At 38.5% G+C, this 13,827-nt stretch overlaps 1 protein-coding gene across 11 annotated transcripts in view; it reads right to left on the minus strand.

The window, feature by feature from the left end:
* The window catches only part of Cadps2 (calcium dependent secretion activator 2), a 529,199-nt gene that overhangs the window by 160,965 nt on the left and 354,407 nt on the right, over positions 1–13,827 (minus strand). For all 11 annotated transcript variants that reach the window (XM_063285976.1, XM_039108614.2, XM_002729291.6 and 8 more), the window contains 2 exons: positions 3,580–3,688; positions 1,996–2,196 (listed from right to left, as the gene is read on the minus strand). In XM_063285976.1, coding sequence (XP_063142046.1) covers positions 1,996–2,196; positions 3,580–3,688 — 310 coding nt within the window. The remainder of the gene's footprint in view (positions 1–1,995; positions 2,197–3,579; positions 3,689–13,827) is intronic.

Consider the following 13,827-nt stretch of genomic DNA (forward strand, 5'->3'; position numbering starts at 1 on the left):
AAAAACAAATAGGCAACAACTAGCTAGAAAAAAACACAACAGCAATCTAAGTATGCCATGTTTAGAAATACTCTAGCGGTCCACAGAGGAGAGGCTAATATTAGAGTGTGTAGGAATTTCAAGTAAATGAAGATAGACTCCAGGAGGAGCTGAAACAAGTAAGTATCGCTCAAGTAAGAATTTGAATGTATTCTAGGTCTTTTTCTCTATGAGAGAAAACAGGGAAAACAGAAAGTGGACATAACCATAGGTGCAAAGAGGCAGGTGCACTCCGGTATCACAAAGTGAATTCTGTAAGAATGAGGTTAGCTGCACACTCGAAAACAGGAGTGAGAATTTCCAAAACAGAGCTGAACCAGAAAACTAATACTGCAGTATCACTTATGTGGGACTGACAGCTCACAAACCAAACATGAATTTGGAAGAGGGCAAAGGAGGTTCACACTGAATACTGTAGAGCTGTATCCCATGGATGAAGAACAGAGTCTGGTCAATGCTTGTGGTAAGACTGGAAGTTCTAAGCCTACCGAGTATGTAAGTCAGGAGAAAAGAGTATAGGTCATTCATGGGGGGGGGTGGCAAAGTAATTCAGGGACAACCACTTATTAGAGCAAGAAAAAGATACAAAGTGGGGAAAGCATCGTAGTGTGTGTGTGTGTGTGTGTGTGTGTGTGTGTGTGTGTGTGTGTGTGTGTGCGTGTGTGCATGTACTGATGGAGCCTTGTATCCAATGGCTCAATATGAGAGCCCATGGCATCGTTTCTAACCTGAGAGGTTCAATGGCAAGGCAGCGGTCGATGTGGTCAGGCTGGGACAGAAATGACAGAACGAGCCTCCTGAATGAGTTCTCTGCACAGCACAGTGCTCTCAGAGAATATCCGACAAGAGACCATGCGCCACTGTGGCAAAAACCTGCTAAACTCTGAAGCAAAGTATTCAAAGGTTCCAAAGGAGTTGAGATGAAGACACCAATCCCACCTTTAATTGTTTGGCCTAAAGAGCCTCTGAAGATGCTCAGATGTAATACACTTAAAGTGTCGAAGAAGAAGAGGGTAATTACTTAATGCATGAAAAGAAAAAGAAGGACATAATGCATGTCAAGATGTTACTATCCCAGAGAAGAACTTGACAATAAAAAGCCACAACTTGAGCTTAAAGATAGAGACAAACTGATTTGTCTAGAAATAAGGGAAGTTTTGTAAAGTAGTGTAACCAGAGAAAGCCTTTGGGCCAGTGAGTATTGAAAGTGCGTTTGAAACTGGTCCTAATACCATTACACAGGTTATAATTAATCAATCACTACCAAGGGAACTCAACAGATACACTAGATCTTAATGTCTTAAATCAGCATACGGAAATTGACGAGACATTAAAGCATCTGGAGAAGCTGTTTTCTGTCCTTATTTTATATATATTTTCCTCTTATTCTATAACAGAGAAAGGAACAGCCCAATTACCCTGGCATGTTACCAAAACAAATGCACTGAGTGATTCTCTAATATTTAGTATCCTTGGAACCCAACATCAAATTTGATTTCACGATATTTTCCTTCTTCTAACAATAAATCTCTGCTAATGATACACAAAAAAGATAAAATTTCTTTTCGGAAGGTTTGCAGAATTTTTAAAAATGTTTTTGAAGTTATAACTACGGTTTTTTTCTTCCCCTTCTTCACTTCAAAACCTCCCTGTTCTACTTCAGATTCATACCAGCTTTTTATGAATGACACTGCATGCATATGTATAATGATAGGCACATATGTATGTATAATTACAAATATATACCTAAATATATCCAGCTTAGTCCATCGGCGCATAGTTATTATTCCAGGTTTACGTGGAGAATTAGATAACGAATTCTATGACTAATAGGAACTACTTTTTATTTAATTAGTTAATTAATAACACAAGCTAAAATATTGAACAAATTTGCTTCCATTTTGTGTTTTATTAAGGTTATTATTTGATAATCAAATTAATTTTCACACGACTTACAAAGCTGAGCATCTGCATGGAGGGTTCCTCCTTTAGGATTCAGCTTCTGGCTTTGAACTGCAGGAACTGGTTTATAAGATTGGCCTGTAGCCCTGTACATGGCTTGGACCCATAATATTCGGTCCTGTTCATCATCACTGGCAAATATCACAGTGTCTCCTTCTTTAACAGCATTAAAGAACACCTGACCACCCTGAAGGCCTGCGGGAGAAGGAAGACACCATGAAAATGCACACAGTTGACAGATTTCAGTCCTATGTACCCAGCTTCATTCCTACGATCTCGGTGCTTTAAAAGATCTTATCTGAGCATGACACCCCCAATCGACAATTTAAAGGGGCACAGCAAAACCAACTCTACACACAGCTCCTGGAGGCAATCAGTTCTTGACGAGAGAGGATTGCTCGAGGCAGCTGTGAGTTTAGCAGAAGTAAAAACGCAGGTGAGGCAAATGCGATACCTCGTAGTGAGCAGTAAATTCAGCTCTTGACGAAGATGGTATTTGTAAGTGAAAAAAATAAGTGAAAAATTAGTGAATGTGGCCACCATATTCAACTTCTTCATCTCCACATGTTGTTTTTAAAATGTATCTAAGCCTTACTATCTCTGATTCTTAATATTGCCGGTTAATTTTATTACCAACCACATACATATATCTATTTATTTACTCATTATTTTCAAACACCGTCTGCTCAGTACTACAGCCACCATAGCTCATGGGCCCCACACTTGAAATGCTTGATTTTACAGGAGTGTGGACTTGGGATCATTACAAATAATGAGTTATCTGAAGGGTGATCCTGTCTTAACACCAATTTCATGCAATTTCACATAAACTTATTCCCACAGTCTGAAGGCAATTGCTATATAACATTCTTGTTGTCCATGGACATTAGCTGCAATTTGACAAATTATTTCTGATGTAGAATTTTCTAGCTACGGCATCATGTGAACACTCAAAAACATGTTTTGGATCTTGAATTTCAGATTTTTCATTTGGTGATGTCCAAACTACTTTAATTTACTTAGAGGGACAGAAATATAAGAGTGAGCTTTTATGGAGAAAATTAGAATATAGCATATACATTGGCATGATATGCATACCTTTAATTGAGAGGTAGAAGGATGTAGATCTCTCTGAGTTCGAGGACAGCTTGATTTACATAGTGAGTTTCAGGCTAGCCAGAGGTCTATAGACTCTGTCTGAAAAATCTGTCATCCATCCATCCATCCATCCATCCATCCATCCATCCATCCATCCATCCATCTATCCATTCATCCAAATATAATTTATTTCCCATTCATTATCTAATTGGTTTGTAATTTTGCTTCCCAGTGAAGTTTTGATATGCGTTGGTATATTTCATTTAATTTTTCTCTCAGTAAAATTTAAGGATTTTATCATTGTATGAAAAGAATAGAGAAGCAGATGATGGTAGAAAGCATAATTTGAACATTAAGGTCTTGTCCAAGAGTTACGTGATTTTCAAATAAGTCCTCTATTCATGAAGGACTTTTAAATGGAGGGCAAACACAGGTGGTTACAGAGTGGCAGACACCCACCCATGATTGGAAAAGAATTACCTGGGTGAGGGTCTGTGTAGTCCACAGTGTATCCTTCAAGTTGCATTAATTCCTGTGGTTCCGACTTTTTTTCTCTGTAACTGCACATAGCAAAGGTGTACTGGCTCACCTGCTCAGGGTAAATAAGAGAGAGAGAAGATTTTTACAGTTACAAAAAAAACCAAAAAACCAAAAAAACAAATTTAAGTTTTAATTTTCCTTTTCCTCCAAGCAAAACCATGGGATTTGCATGTAAGTTTTTGTATTTTAGCATTCCTCGAAGCCCACACCTCTGGGAATGAAGTGGATCTCTTAAGTCAGCTGGCAATTAGCACTCAGATGATGAGAACGGTGAGCCAGTATTTCCCAGGTCAGTGACTCCATGCCATGATTATTTAGGTAGAAGATGGAAAATTAGCCCACCAACCATACATGATACTACTTCAAAGTCAGTTTTTCTGTGTGTTCTCATATTTGTATACAACTTTCCTTTTTCTTTTTAAGGTTTATTCATTTATTATACATAAGTACACTGTCGCTGTCTTCAGACACACCAGAAGAGGGCACTGGATCTCTTTACAGATGGTTGTGAGCCACCATGTGGTTTCTGGGAATTGAACTCAGGACCTCTGGAAGAGCAGACGGGTGCTCTTAACCGCTGAGCCATCTCTCCAGCCCCTACAACTTTCCTTTTGATGCCAACAACAGAGATCTCTGGGTCTCCAGTTACACAGGAGCAACACATTACATCAGTAGTAGTGCAAAACTCCCAAATATTATTTTGTGTGTGTTGTAATTTAAGATGCTCTTGATTACAGCAAACTGCTTGCTTTATTCCTTGTCCACTAGACTCTCAGGGGTTCATCCTCATCTTTATTTCTTCCTCGTTCTGGTGCTATTATCACGTCAGCATTTAGGATATTTCTCTGTTAAACATATATAATCGTACACATTAAATACTAGTTTAATTTGTGCAATAGTAATATAGTTTCTGTTCCATTTTTTAAATTATTTACTGTATCTTGAGTCTCATGTCAACATTTTGAATTTAGTTTCTTCCTTTAATAGACTTTGAGGGGGTTGGGGATTTAGCTCAGTGGTAGAGCACTTGTCTAGCAAGCAGAAGGTCCTGGGTTCGGTCCTCAGCTCTGGAAAAAAAAAAGTAAAAAAAAAAAATAGAAGACTTTGAGTAAAATTTTCTTTTCCTATCTGCACATCTCTGGCTTGGGCATGTTCATGAGTGATAGCCTAGCTGCTTCCTATATAGTATGTACTCTGGCAACCTTTCAAGCGTTTTGAAGGTATTATTTCATTGCTAAAGGGATATGTGTGCATGCTGAAAAGTCTGGCGAGAAGTTCAATTGTGATTTTCCTAGTACTGAACTTTCCTCTTTCTCTGTGGCTGTTCTGAAACGCTCTCTCCACCTTTGGGGCTGATGAGATGGCGAGGAGGCAAAGGTGCTTGCTGCTAACATACTACCCAGACATGTACATAACAAATAAACAAACCGCTGCCTTCACCATAGTTCCACTATGAAACTGCTAGGGGTGACACCCATGTCCTCGTTAGGACGGTGTGTTTCCTCCTGGATAATCTATAGGAATATTAATTTTAGAATATTAACTACCATTATTATTTCAAACATTGACTTTTGGTCCCATGTGTTCTATTTTCGTACTTTCAATCTTATAAAAAAAATCCTGAATCGGGGCTGGGGATTTAGCTCGGCGGTAGAGCGCTTGCCTAGTAAGCGCAAGGCCCTGGGTTCGGTTCTCAGCTCCGAAAAAAAGAAAAAAAGAAAAAAATCCTGAATTTACATTTTCCTAATATGTTTTAACAAATTATATATTTCATCTTTCTCCATGCGTCCATTTTGGATTGTAGTTAATTTCTTTGGAGTCTAACTAACATCCTATAATTAGAAGCGCTTGTGATTTTTATTGTATTTTATTTTAAATTTTATTGTAGATTCCTCCAGTTTACTATTTAATCTCCCTTTAAGTCGGGCTCCCGTCTCAGGGTCTGGACTGTTAAGGTGTTTAAAGTTCTGTCTTTGGAAAACGCCTGCTTTAAACCTCTTCTTTGGCTTCCACTGGGTGATGTTCTGTTCTTAGGTTAATTTTCATTTTATTTTATTAATAAAATAAAAAATTTCTGAGGCTGTTTAGAAATAAGAACAGATTAAATACAACAGTTCTCCAGTTTATGCATATGATAACTTTGTGGCTGAATTTCCTAAGGATGACAATAATCAGTTTATTTTTGTAATGTTAGACCACAAGCTATTATTCAGTGTAACTTTCTCTGTTGATACTCTGTGAAGCCCTGGTGAAGAACTTATGCCTTCATTGCTTTTCTAACTGGTTTGTTTTTTTTTTTTTTGTCCTCTTTTTTTCTTTTCTATGACTTAACTTCTCCAGAACATGCATAATCCAGCTTCTAAAGCACGTGTATGTATTCTCTGTCAAAGTCTGCACAGAATGCATTTTATTTAAATTCAAGACCTGCTCTCTTCGGCCATATTTGAAAGTGTAATACGTTTGAAAGTATGAAGTATGTATTTGTCTTGTTTTAAATACAAGGAGCACAAATCATTCGCCAGACCAAATGGCATTTACTCTCGAATGCATTCTGTTCTAGCTGTCATATCTGACATTTGATTCTAAACTCCAAACACTGCACTTAAAATGTTTGGGAAATGATCGGCATGAAGTGACACACTGCCTTCTACCCAAGCAGCATCTCCTGAAGGCATAGCGAGCTAGCGAGGCAGTAGGTTATAAATTCATTTCTGAACAGGACATATTGAGTACTGTATTTACACCATTCTTCCATTCCTTATCCTCCCTCTAACTCCTCCCATGTCCACCTAAGTCCTTCTCAAATTCATAGTCTCTTGGTCTTTGCTATTATTGTCTTATAACCCTCACACAGAATGTATGAATATAACCTGCTGAGTTCACTTAGTATTGTACATGTGTGTTTAGAGCTGACACTCTGTGACTGGCTAACCAATCAGGGGACCTGTTCCTGGAGAAGACCATGTCTTCCTTGCAGTCACCATTAATCGTCATAGCTTGTCATCTAAGACGTCTTTGGAGAAGTCTCTGTCCATATTAGCATGTCAATGTGTGTAGTCATCTTTAGGTCTTAGCTAGGCAAGTTCTCAGGGCCACATATGGGCAGCTAAGCTGTAGCCATTTCAGCAGTAAACAGTTGAAATGGTAGCACTATGAAGGTTCAGAACCACAAACCTAGAGAGAGAACGAAACCCAAAGTTGTTAAATAACTAGTCAAGATGTGATCACTCACGCAACAAAACAAATGTTTGTGTCATTTATTTTGTGTATGTACATGTGTGTATCTGAGTGTATGCGTGTATACCACATACATGCAGTGTCTGAAGAGGCCAGAATAGGACACTGGATTCCCCGGATCTGGGGTGTGAGCCACCAAATGTGGGTGCAGGAAACAGAGCCTGACACCTCTAGAAGAACAGCAAGTGCTCTTAACTTCAGAACTATCCCTTCGGCTATGAGAAAGACATTTTTAATTTCTTAAAAGCGTATAGGTCCTATGGAAAATACACCATTTCTATATACTTTACCATGTAAAGAAAAGGAGAAAGCTAAAACATTGGAAAGTAGTATGAACTATTAACAGGTTAGAAAAAGCTAGCATTTTTGGGATTATAATGGAACATAATAAAATGTACTTTACTGATGCTGACAAACACATTTCTATTGTAGTTGACTGGAGCCATTAGTATTACAGGTTTGTTTTAATGACAGTACTATCTTAACACTTTATGGAGCCATTCGTCCTCAAAACAAGTGAACAAAGCCACAAAGTGAGCAAAAGATTATTTTAACACTGAAGACTTAACGAATTTTGATTATGTAGCTGGGCTTTAAAGATAATACACTTACAATTCACACACTAAGACACAGCTCACTGAAAGAGGAAGAGTTAAACTGAGAGCCAGGTTTTATCGAAAAGAAATTATATGATTATTCCCCCGAACAAGCCGGATACGTATAATCCCAACTCTGATGATGGTGAGGTAGGAGAATTGGGAGTTACAGGCCAAGCTGAACAAAACTGTAAGGACTTGTCTCAAAAAAACATGACCAAAACAAACAAACAAACAAACAAACAACAACAACAACCAAGTGAACTCAGAATCAGCTGTAACGTAGTAGTTCTAAGAAATAAGATGTCTGGGCCCTTGAGATTTTGAGATTGTAATCTCAACTCTTGTTAATGGCGGGGGGGGGGTGGAATCTGCTCTTCCAAGGTTGCCCAGATGACTGACAATGCTCATATTGAGTCTAGGATGTGCCTCATTACTTCAGGTTGGTTGTTCATTCCATTCCATTATGTTATAATTCTCATTCTGAAACTTAAAACAAAAAAACAAACAAAAAAAAAACTGTATTCCCTAATTAGAAGCCAATTTTCACTGAATGTCTGGCAAAGCCATTATGTGAGACAGCCCTGATTTACTATCAAAGACTACCAAGAGTATTGGAGAGAAGAGGGAAATAATAAATAAATCAAGGTCTTATTCTCTTTGTTATTTATTTCTACACACACACACCACTTGGAGGGTGAAGTCAAGGGCTGTCTGGGCTACAGAATGAGATCCTGTCTCAAAACCAAATAAAACCAAAAAAGTCCCACACCCTACAAAGAAGACAATACTTTGGGTGGTGAATTCTTCTGCAGTAAACAAAACATAAAAGGTAGATCAATGCTGTGCGCACTGGGACTGCTGACTCTCCCCGGGCTACTGCATCCTTATTTGTTTGCCTCTCTGCCTCTCTGTCTTCTCCGTTCTCATGGGCTACTTCTTACCACATCTTTATGGGGTAAGTAAGAGCACGGGATTTTGGTGCTCAGAGTGCAAACTGAAAGACCTTACAAATTGAAGTATAAATAGACAGAGACATGAAAAAGTGACCATACATCTAAAAGTAGTTTTAAATACTACATTGTTCTATTTCTAATGAAATTATGCTGGAAAATTGTACCATAAATTTTAAGATATTGTTTTATTGAAAACCAAAATGTTTCTTTCTAAAGGATTTTACAAATGTCACTTATATGTTCATATTGTTATCTGTTAGTTCATATTGTTATCTGTTAATGTATACAGACTTGAATATATATATATATATATATATATATATCTCAAAAATAGTGTGAAAATTGCCATTTAAGAACTAGACCCTAAAAGTTGCCAGAAGATATACAATGAAAAACTCTCACAATGAAGTTGCTTATTCTTTATGTAAGTTGAGAAAGAGACCTAGGTCCTGTTTAATATTCATGTAAAACATTCTATTTCTAGCTGTATTCAAATAACAAATCATCCTTTGACAGTAGGACATACAAAGTCTAAATAAGAAGGAAAGAATCTCTAAAGAAACCAAAGGGAAAAACCCAACCTTCCGGGGATGAGTCTCTTTCTAGAATGTGACCATGAAATGATGGATTATTAGATGGTTTGCATTATTTCATATTTTACTTAAACAGCTCAAAAGCTTCCCAGCAGATCCAGAGTCTCTCCTAGTGACTGGGCCAGCAGGTAGAACAAGGGGTACAGATGGGACAGTAACAGAATACCAACGGTGAGCAGAGTTGTCTCTGACAGGGAAACCCGACCCAGCACACAACCGGGAGCCTGCAATTAGGCTTCAGGCAACGGTGGGCTCCAGAAGTAACATCGATGCCAGACTTCTGAGTCACCAGTTACCGATTCAAGTCAATGCTATGGTGAACACTTCATGATTCGGTTGCTTGCTCTAGAAACCCAAGAGCTCTGCCTTTATCTGTTTCTTTTACAAGGTCATGTTACATCACATCCATAAGGCCAACTCAACAGGGAATATACAGTGCACTTTTGGGTGGTAACAACTGGGAGCTTACTGTTTGCTAACCAGGACCTGGAACAAGGGTGGCTTTGCTGACAGGTCATCTACAGGAGTCAGGGGTTGCCCTCCTCTGTCCACTCTTGGCTGGAAGCAGTCCAGTAAAATCTACTTAATCTGCCCTGGAGCAATAAGGCAGGGGATTATTTACATAGATACATGGAGGTCTGATGTACTCTGGTCAAATAATTTCTCATAAGCTTCCTGGTGTATTACTGGACAAAGCTTACATAATTCACTATATTAAAATCGAGAAATCCCTACGAGAGAAGTGCAGTAATCATAAATATTTAATATTCTTTACCGAGTCCACTTGTAATAACTCCAGACAGAACAGATTTGTTGGGAATCGGGGGCGGGGGATAGACAGACTTTAATCCGAGGACAGCCCTAAGCCTGGCTTCAGCATCATTACATTCAATAGGGCGCTTTCGCATGTTGCTGTGGTCCCACATGGTATCGTATCTGGGATAGGAAACCTCCCCTTTTGTTCTTAATTGCCAACCTGCTTGCCACCTGCCCATATGCACACACGTAGGTGCTAACTATGAGATTTGAGAGACCACAGCATTCAGATTGATATGAGTATTACTACTGTAGGGATCGCATTAACAGCTGGCAGCTTAGCAACTGCCACCATCTAATTTTAGTAAAGATTAAGGCTTTTAAAATCCTTAGCTGAAAATGTTCTTGGCAGAGGGCAAAGGTTCTGCTGGAGTTATTTAAAAAAAATAAATAACAAAAAAACCTCAGAGCTTAATTTAATCAAGGAAAATGAACATATCTTCAAGATACTGACAGATTGAGGGGAATATACATATATATATGTATACATATATATATATGTAACTGTCTTAGCCAAATGGCACAGTGACACTTAACAATCAAGTACAAATTCCGTAAAGAAAGGAAGGGAAATCTTGTTACAAAAATGATCAGGATGATCTGCATATTCTCTTACTTAACAAGGAAGCCGTCAGTTTCTACCTATGTTTGGATTCAGTGCTAAGCAGTACTCTTGAGAGGGTAGACATAAAAAAGTTAAATGTGTCCATAAAAATATTATTAACTGAGGACAAGTGTACTGAAAAAATTAAAACAGAATGTTATGACAAAGAGGTGGGAGGAATTTTACGTTGAGGGGAAAACACATTCGAATATTCAACCTCTGAAGTGAGCAATAGCTGCATAGGCAGAACCAATGAGCACTCAGGCAAAGAGGGCAAGCATGCGCTTCTACAGGGAGTGGTCAAACTACGGGGAGTGGTCAACACTACAGGGAGTGGTCAACATCACAGGGAGTGGTCAACGTAACAGGGAGTGGTCAACACTACAGGGAGTGGTCCAACTGTCTGAGGAAAAGCAGGAGACTCTCTCCAAAGTTGCATAGGCACAAAAACCCAATGAAACTCATATTTTTAGGTACCACTGGAGCAGGGTCCGGTGCTTTTGAAGATGCCAAACCTTTGTCTCGGCATCATCGATTCGGAATTTTAGAATAGCATATGCTTATTGGTGATAGGAAGCCCAGGCCAGAAATACGGAAGATTTTCTCTAGGCCATGGTTATTTATAACTCTAAGTGCCATGAGGGTCACTAGAAAGATTTAAGCAGAACGGCGTCATAATGAGAGTTATGTGTCAAAAAGGTTATTTATTTTCTATGAAGAATAGGTTATAAGGAGTCCATGTAGACATGGTGGATGTAAATGGGTATAAGTGGAATACTAGTTTTGATAATAGAAGAAGCAATACTTTATGCCTGCCATGGAGGTAAAGAAAGAGAAGGATCAAAGGCAGCCCCTGGAGTTTGGTTATGCTCTAATATAAGTACCTAATGTGTTTCATGTAAAGGTTTGAGAAAGGTCTCACAACAGAGGGGAAGTGCTTTTTTATTTAACAAGTATTTATTGAGTCTTTACCATAGTAGGGGTAGGCAAACTACTGTTTAGAGGAATGTGAAGAATGTGCAGAGAGGCAGATTATCTGAATAGTGAGCCATGGTGCCAAATAAATACAGAGTATTTCACCGTAAGGTTTTGTAACATGGTTTAAAACCTACTGAGTGACCTACACCAATCTACTGAAGACCATAAAATGAAAGGTGATGCTTATTCCCAAGTCCTCTGCCCTTGTGCTTAGCTATGAGAAGCATAAACAAGAAAACCAGATGGTGCCTGCATCTGAACTTGAAGATTAAAAACGAACAATGCACTCCATATTGGGTCAGAACTTCATGCATGTGAGGCTTTCCTTACTGGACTCGCCCTCCCTTGCCTTATCTTGTCACTTCCTTTGCAAATTTTAGCTTTTTGAGATATAGGTAAATATTTATATTAGTATACATTATAGGGATTTTCAAGATTAAATGTATTGCTGGCATTTTAGGGTAAGTCGCACAAACTCTTACAACCACCATAAGTGTTTTTATAGACATTCTATGAAAGGTCTTATCAAATATGTACGTTACCTTAGAAATAAACTCAAAATGAAATATTATTTTGCCCTAATACTTTGATCCAAACAAACTCCACGACAAATGATATTTTTCCATATTCTTTGTTATTAAAGGTATATGTTTTGAAATATTAAAATGAAGGGGCAACGTAACGAAAAGTTTAACTGTAAAGACAAAATGGCAAATGAGAAAAACAGCAGCCAACATCTGGGAAACACTCAAAAATTCATGAGGTCTTTAAATATTTATAGTGTTATTTAGCATTACAAATATTGAGAACCCTAAACGGAGAAATTTCATTTCTATAGTATTTTTACATATATATATACAAACATTGATATATGGAGAAGTATATGTTTTTACTTTGTCGTTGTAGACAAAAATCTCTAAGCAAGACAAATAGAGGGTACATATTATACTAGGGGGTCTAAGCTTTCATGTAAAATAGTAAGAAAAATATTCTTATCTGTTGATATGGTTATTTTTCCATTTGATAAGAGAATGAAGGAACTTGTAAGAAAATCAATAATTGATCCCATTAGAATGGATGCATGAGTGTCAATGTGAATTCAGGGAATGCTACCAGCAAGAGTTACTTGAGTCTCCTTGTATAGAATGGTGTAGGTGCTCTGTAGGAATATTGTTGGGGGAGGGGTCTTTCATTTTCTACCCTAAAATCCATGTGTTGATACACTACGCACGCTCAGCTTAAACAGCAACAGAGCCACCATACTGATCTTGGCTAATGTGACAGCCAGGCCTTTATCATGTTAAACTATCTGGTTGCTTGAGCAGACAGCTGACATCCAGAGGAAACCTCCTCACCCTGTAACCACCTTCACGTGCCTGTGAGGAGTTCGCTGCAGTGGGCCTTCCCGATATTCTTAGTCCTTCAAAAATCCCGAGGCAAAGAGAGTTAACTTCTTGGACAGGCTCATCCCGACATCATCTTCCCGAGAAACACTGGTTCTCACGTGCTCATAGCATGTTCTGATCGCTGCCTGTTTACATCCTGTGCCAACTCAGCTGACGTGTAATTAACATTACGTCTTGATAGCCTGCTGTTGTTTGCAGCAACTTCAAGTCACGATTCTGACACATCGACAACAAGCAGTGAACACTTGACACTGGGCCAACACAACATGGATGTCTACTTTAGTTTCCCTCGGTCGCACAGTGGGTTGTTTTCCTAAGTCCAGGCCTTACTCGACCACTCCAGGGTTACTTCCTTAAAGTGGCAGCACTGCCTGGTACCTTATGGCACTGATGATCCCCAGTGATTTTTCAGGATATGTGTTTATCCTTAGATGAACGGTGGTCATGTGCATTCAGTTAATCGTTTGCCGTATCGAACAAGAAATGTGAGCTCTGCCCCTACTGTCTAACAGAACAGGATTCGCTTGGCTCCACCTTGTACTAGCCTAATCCCGAGAACATTACATAATACCCCTGCACACTCTATCTTATCTGTTCAGCGTGGGGGTGGGATAGGAACGCCTACTCAGGCGGGCTTATTTTGAAGAGCAAATAAGATCATGCATTAAACGTGCTTTAGACAAATGCTTGCCAAAGGGTAATCACTTAATAACAATCAGATGAGATACATAAATGACGTGTTAATACATAAGTACGTCAGGAGAACCTACACTTATCACAGAAACATTCAATATCTTGCCTATACAGCTATTTGAATAAACGTTAGAAGCCTGTAAGCAAAGTCATTCAACCCAGTTAGACTAAAAAAAAAGTTTCAAACCCAAGAGGAAGTGTATCCTGAAGCTGATCACCTGAAAAAAAATTGTTCCAAAGATATCCAATTCTTATTATAATAGGAACTACAATATAATATCAGAACCACTTTATATGGGTCATGTATTC

The sequence above is a fragment of the Rattus norvegicus genome, chromosome 4, assembly GCF_036323735.1.
Source record: "Rattus norvegicus strain BN/NHsdMcwi chromosome 4, GRCr8, whole genome shotgun sequence".
NCBI classification, from domain to species: domain Eukaryota; kingdom Metazoa; phylum Chordata; class Mammalia; order Rodentia; family Muridae; genus Rattus; species Rattus norvegicus.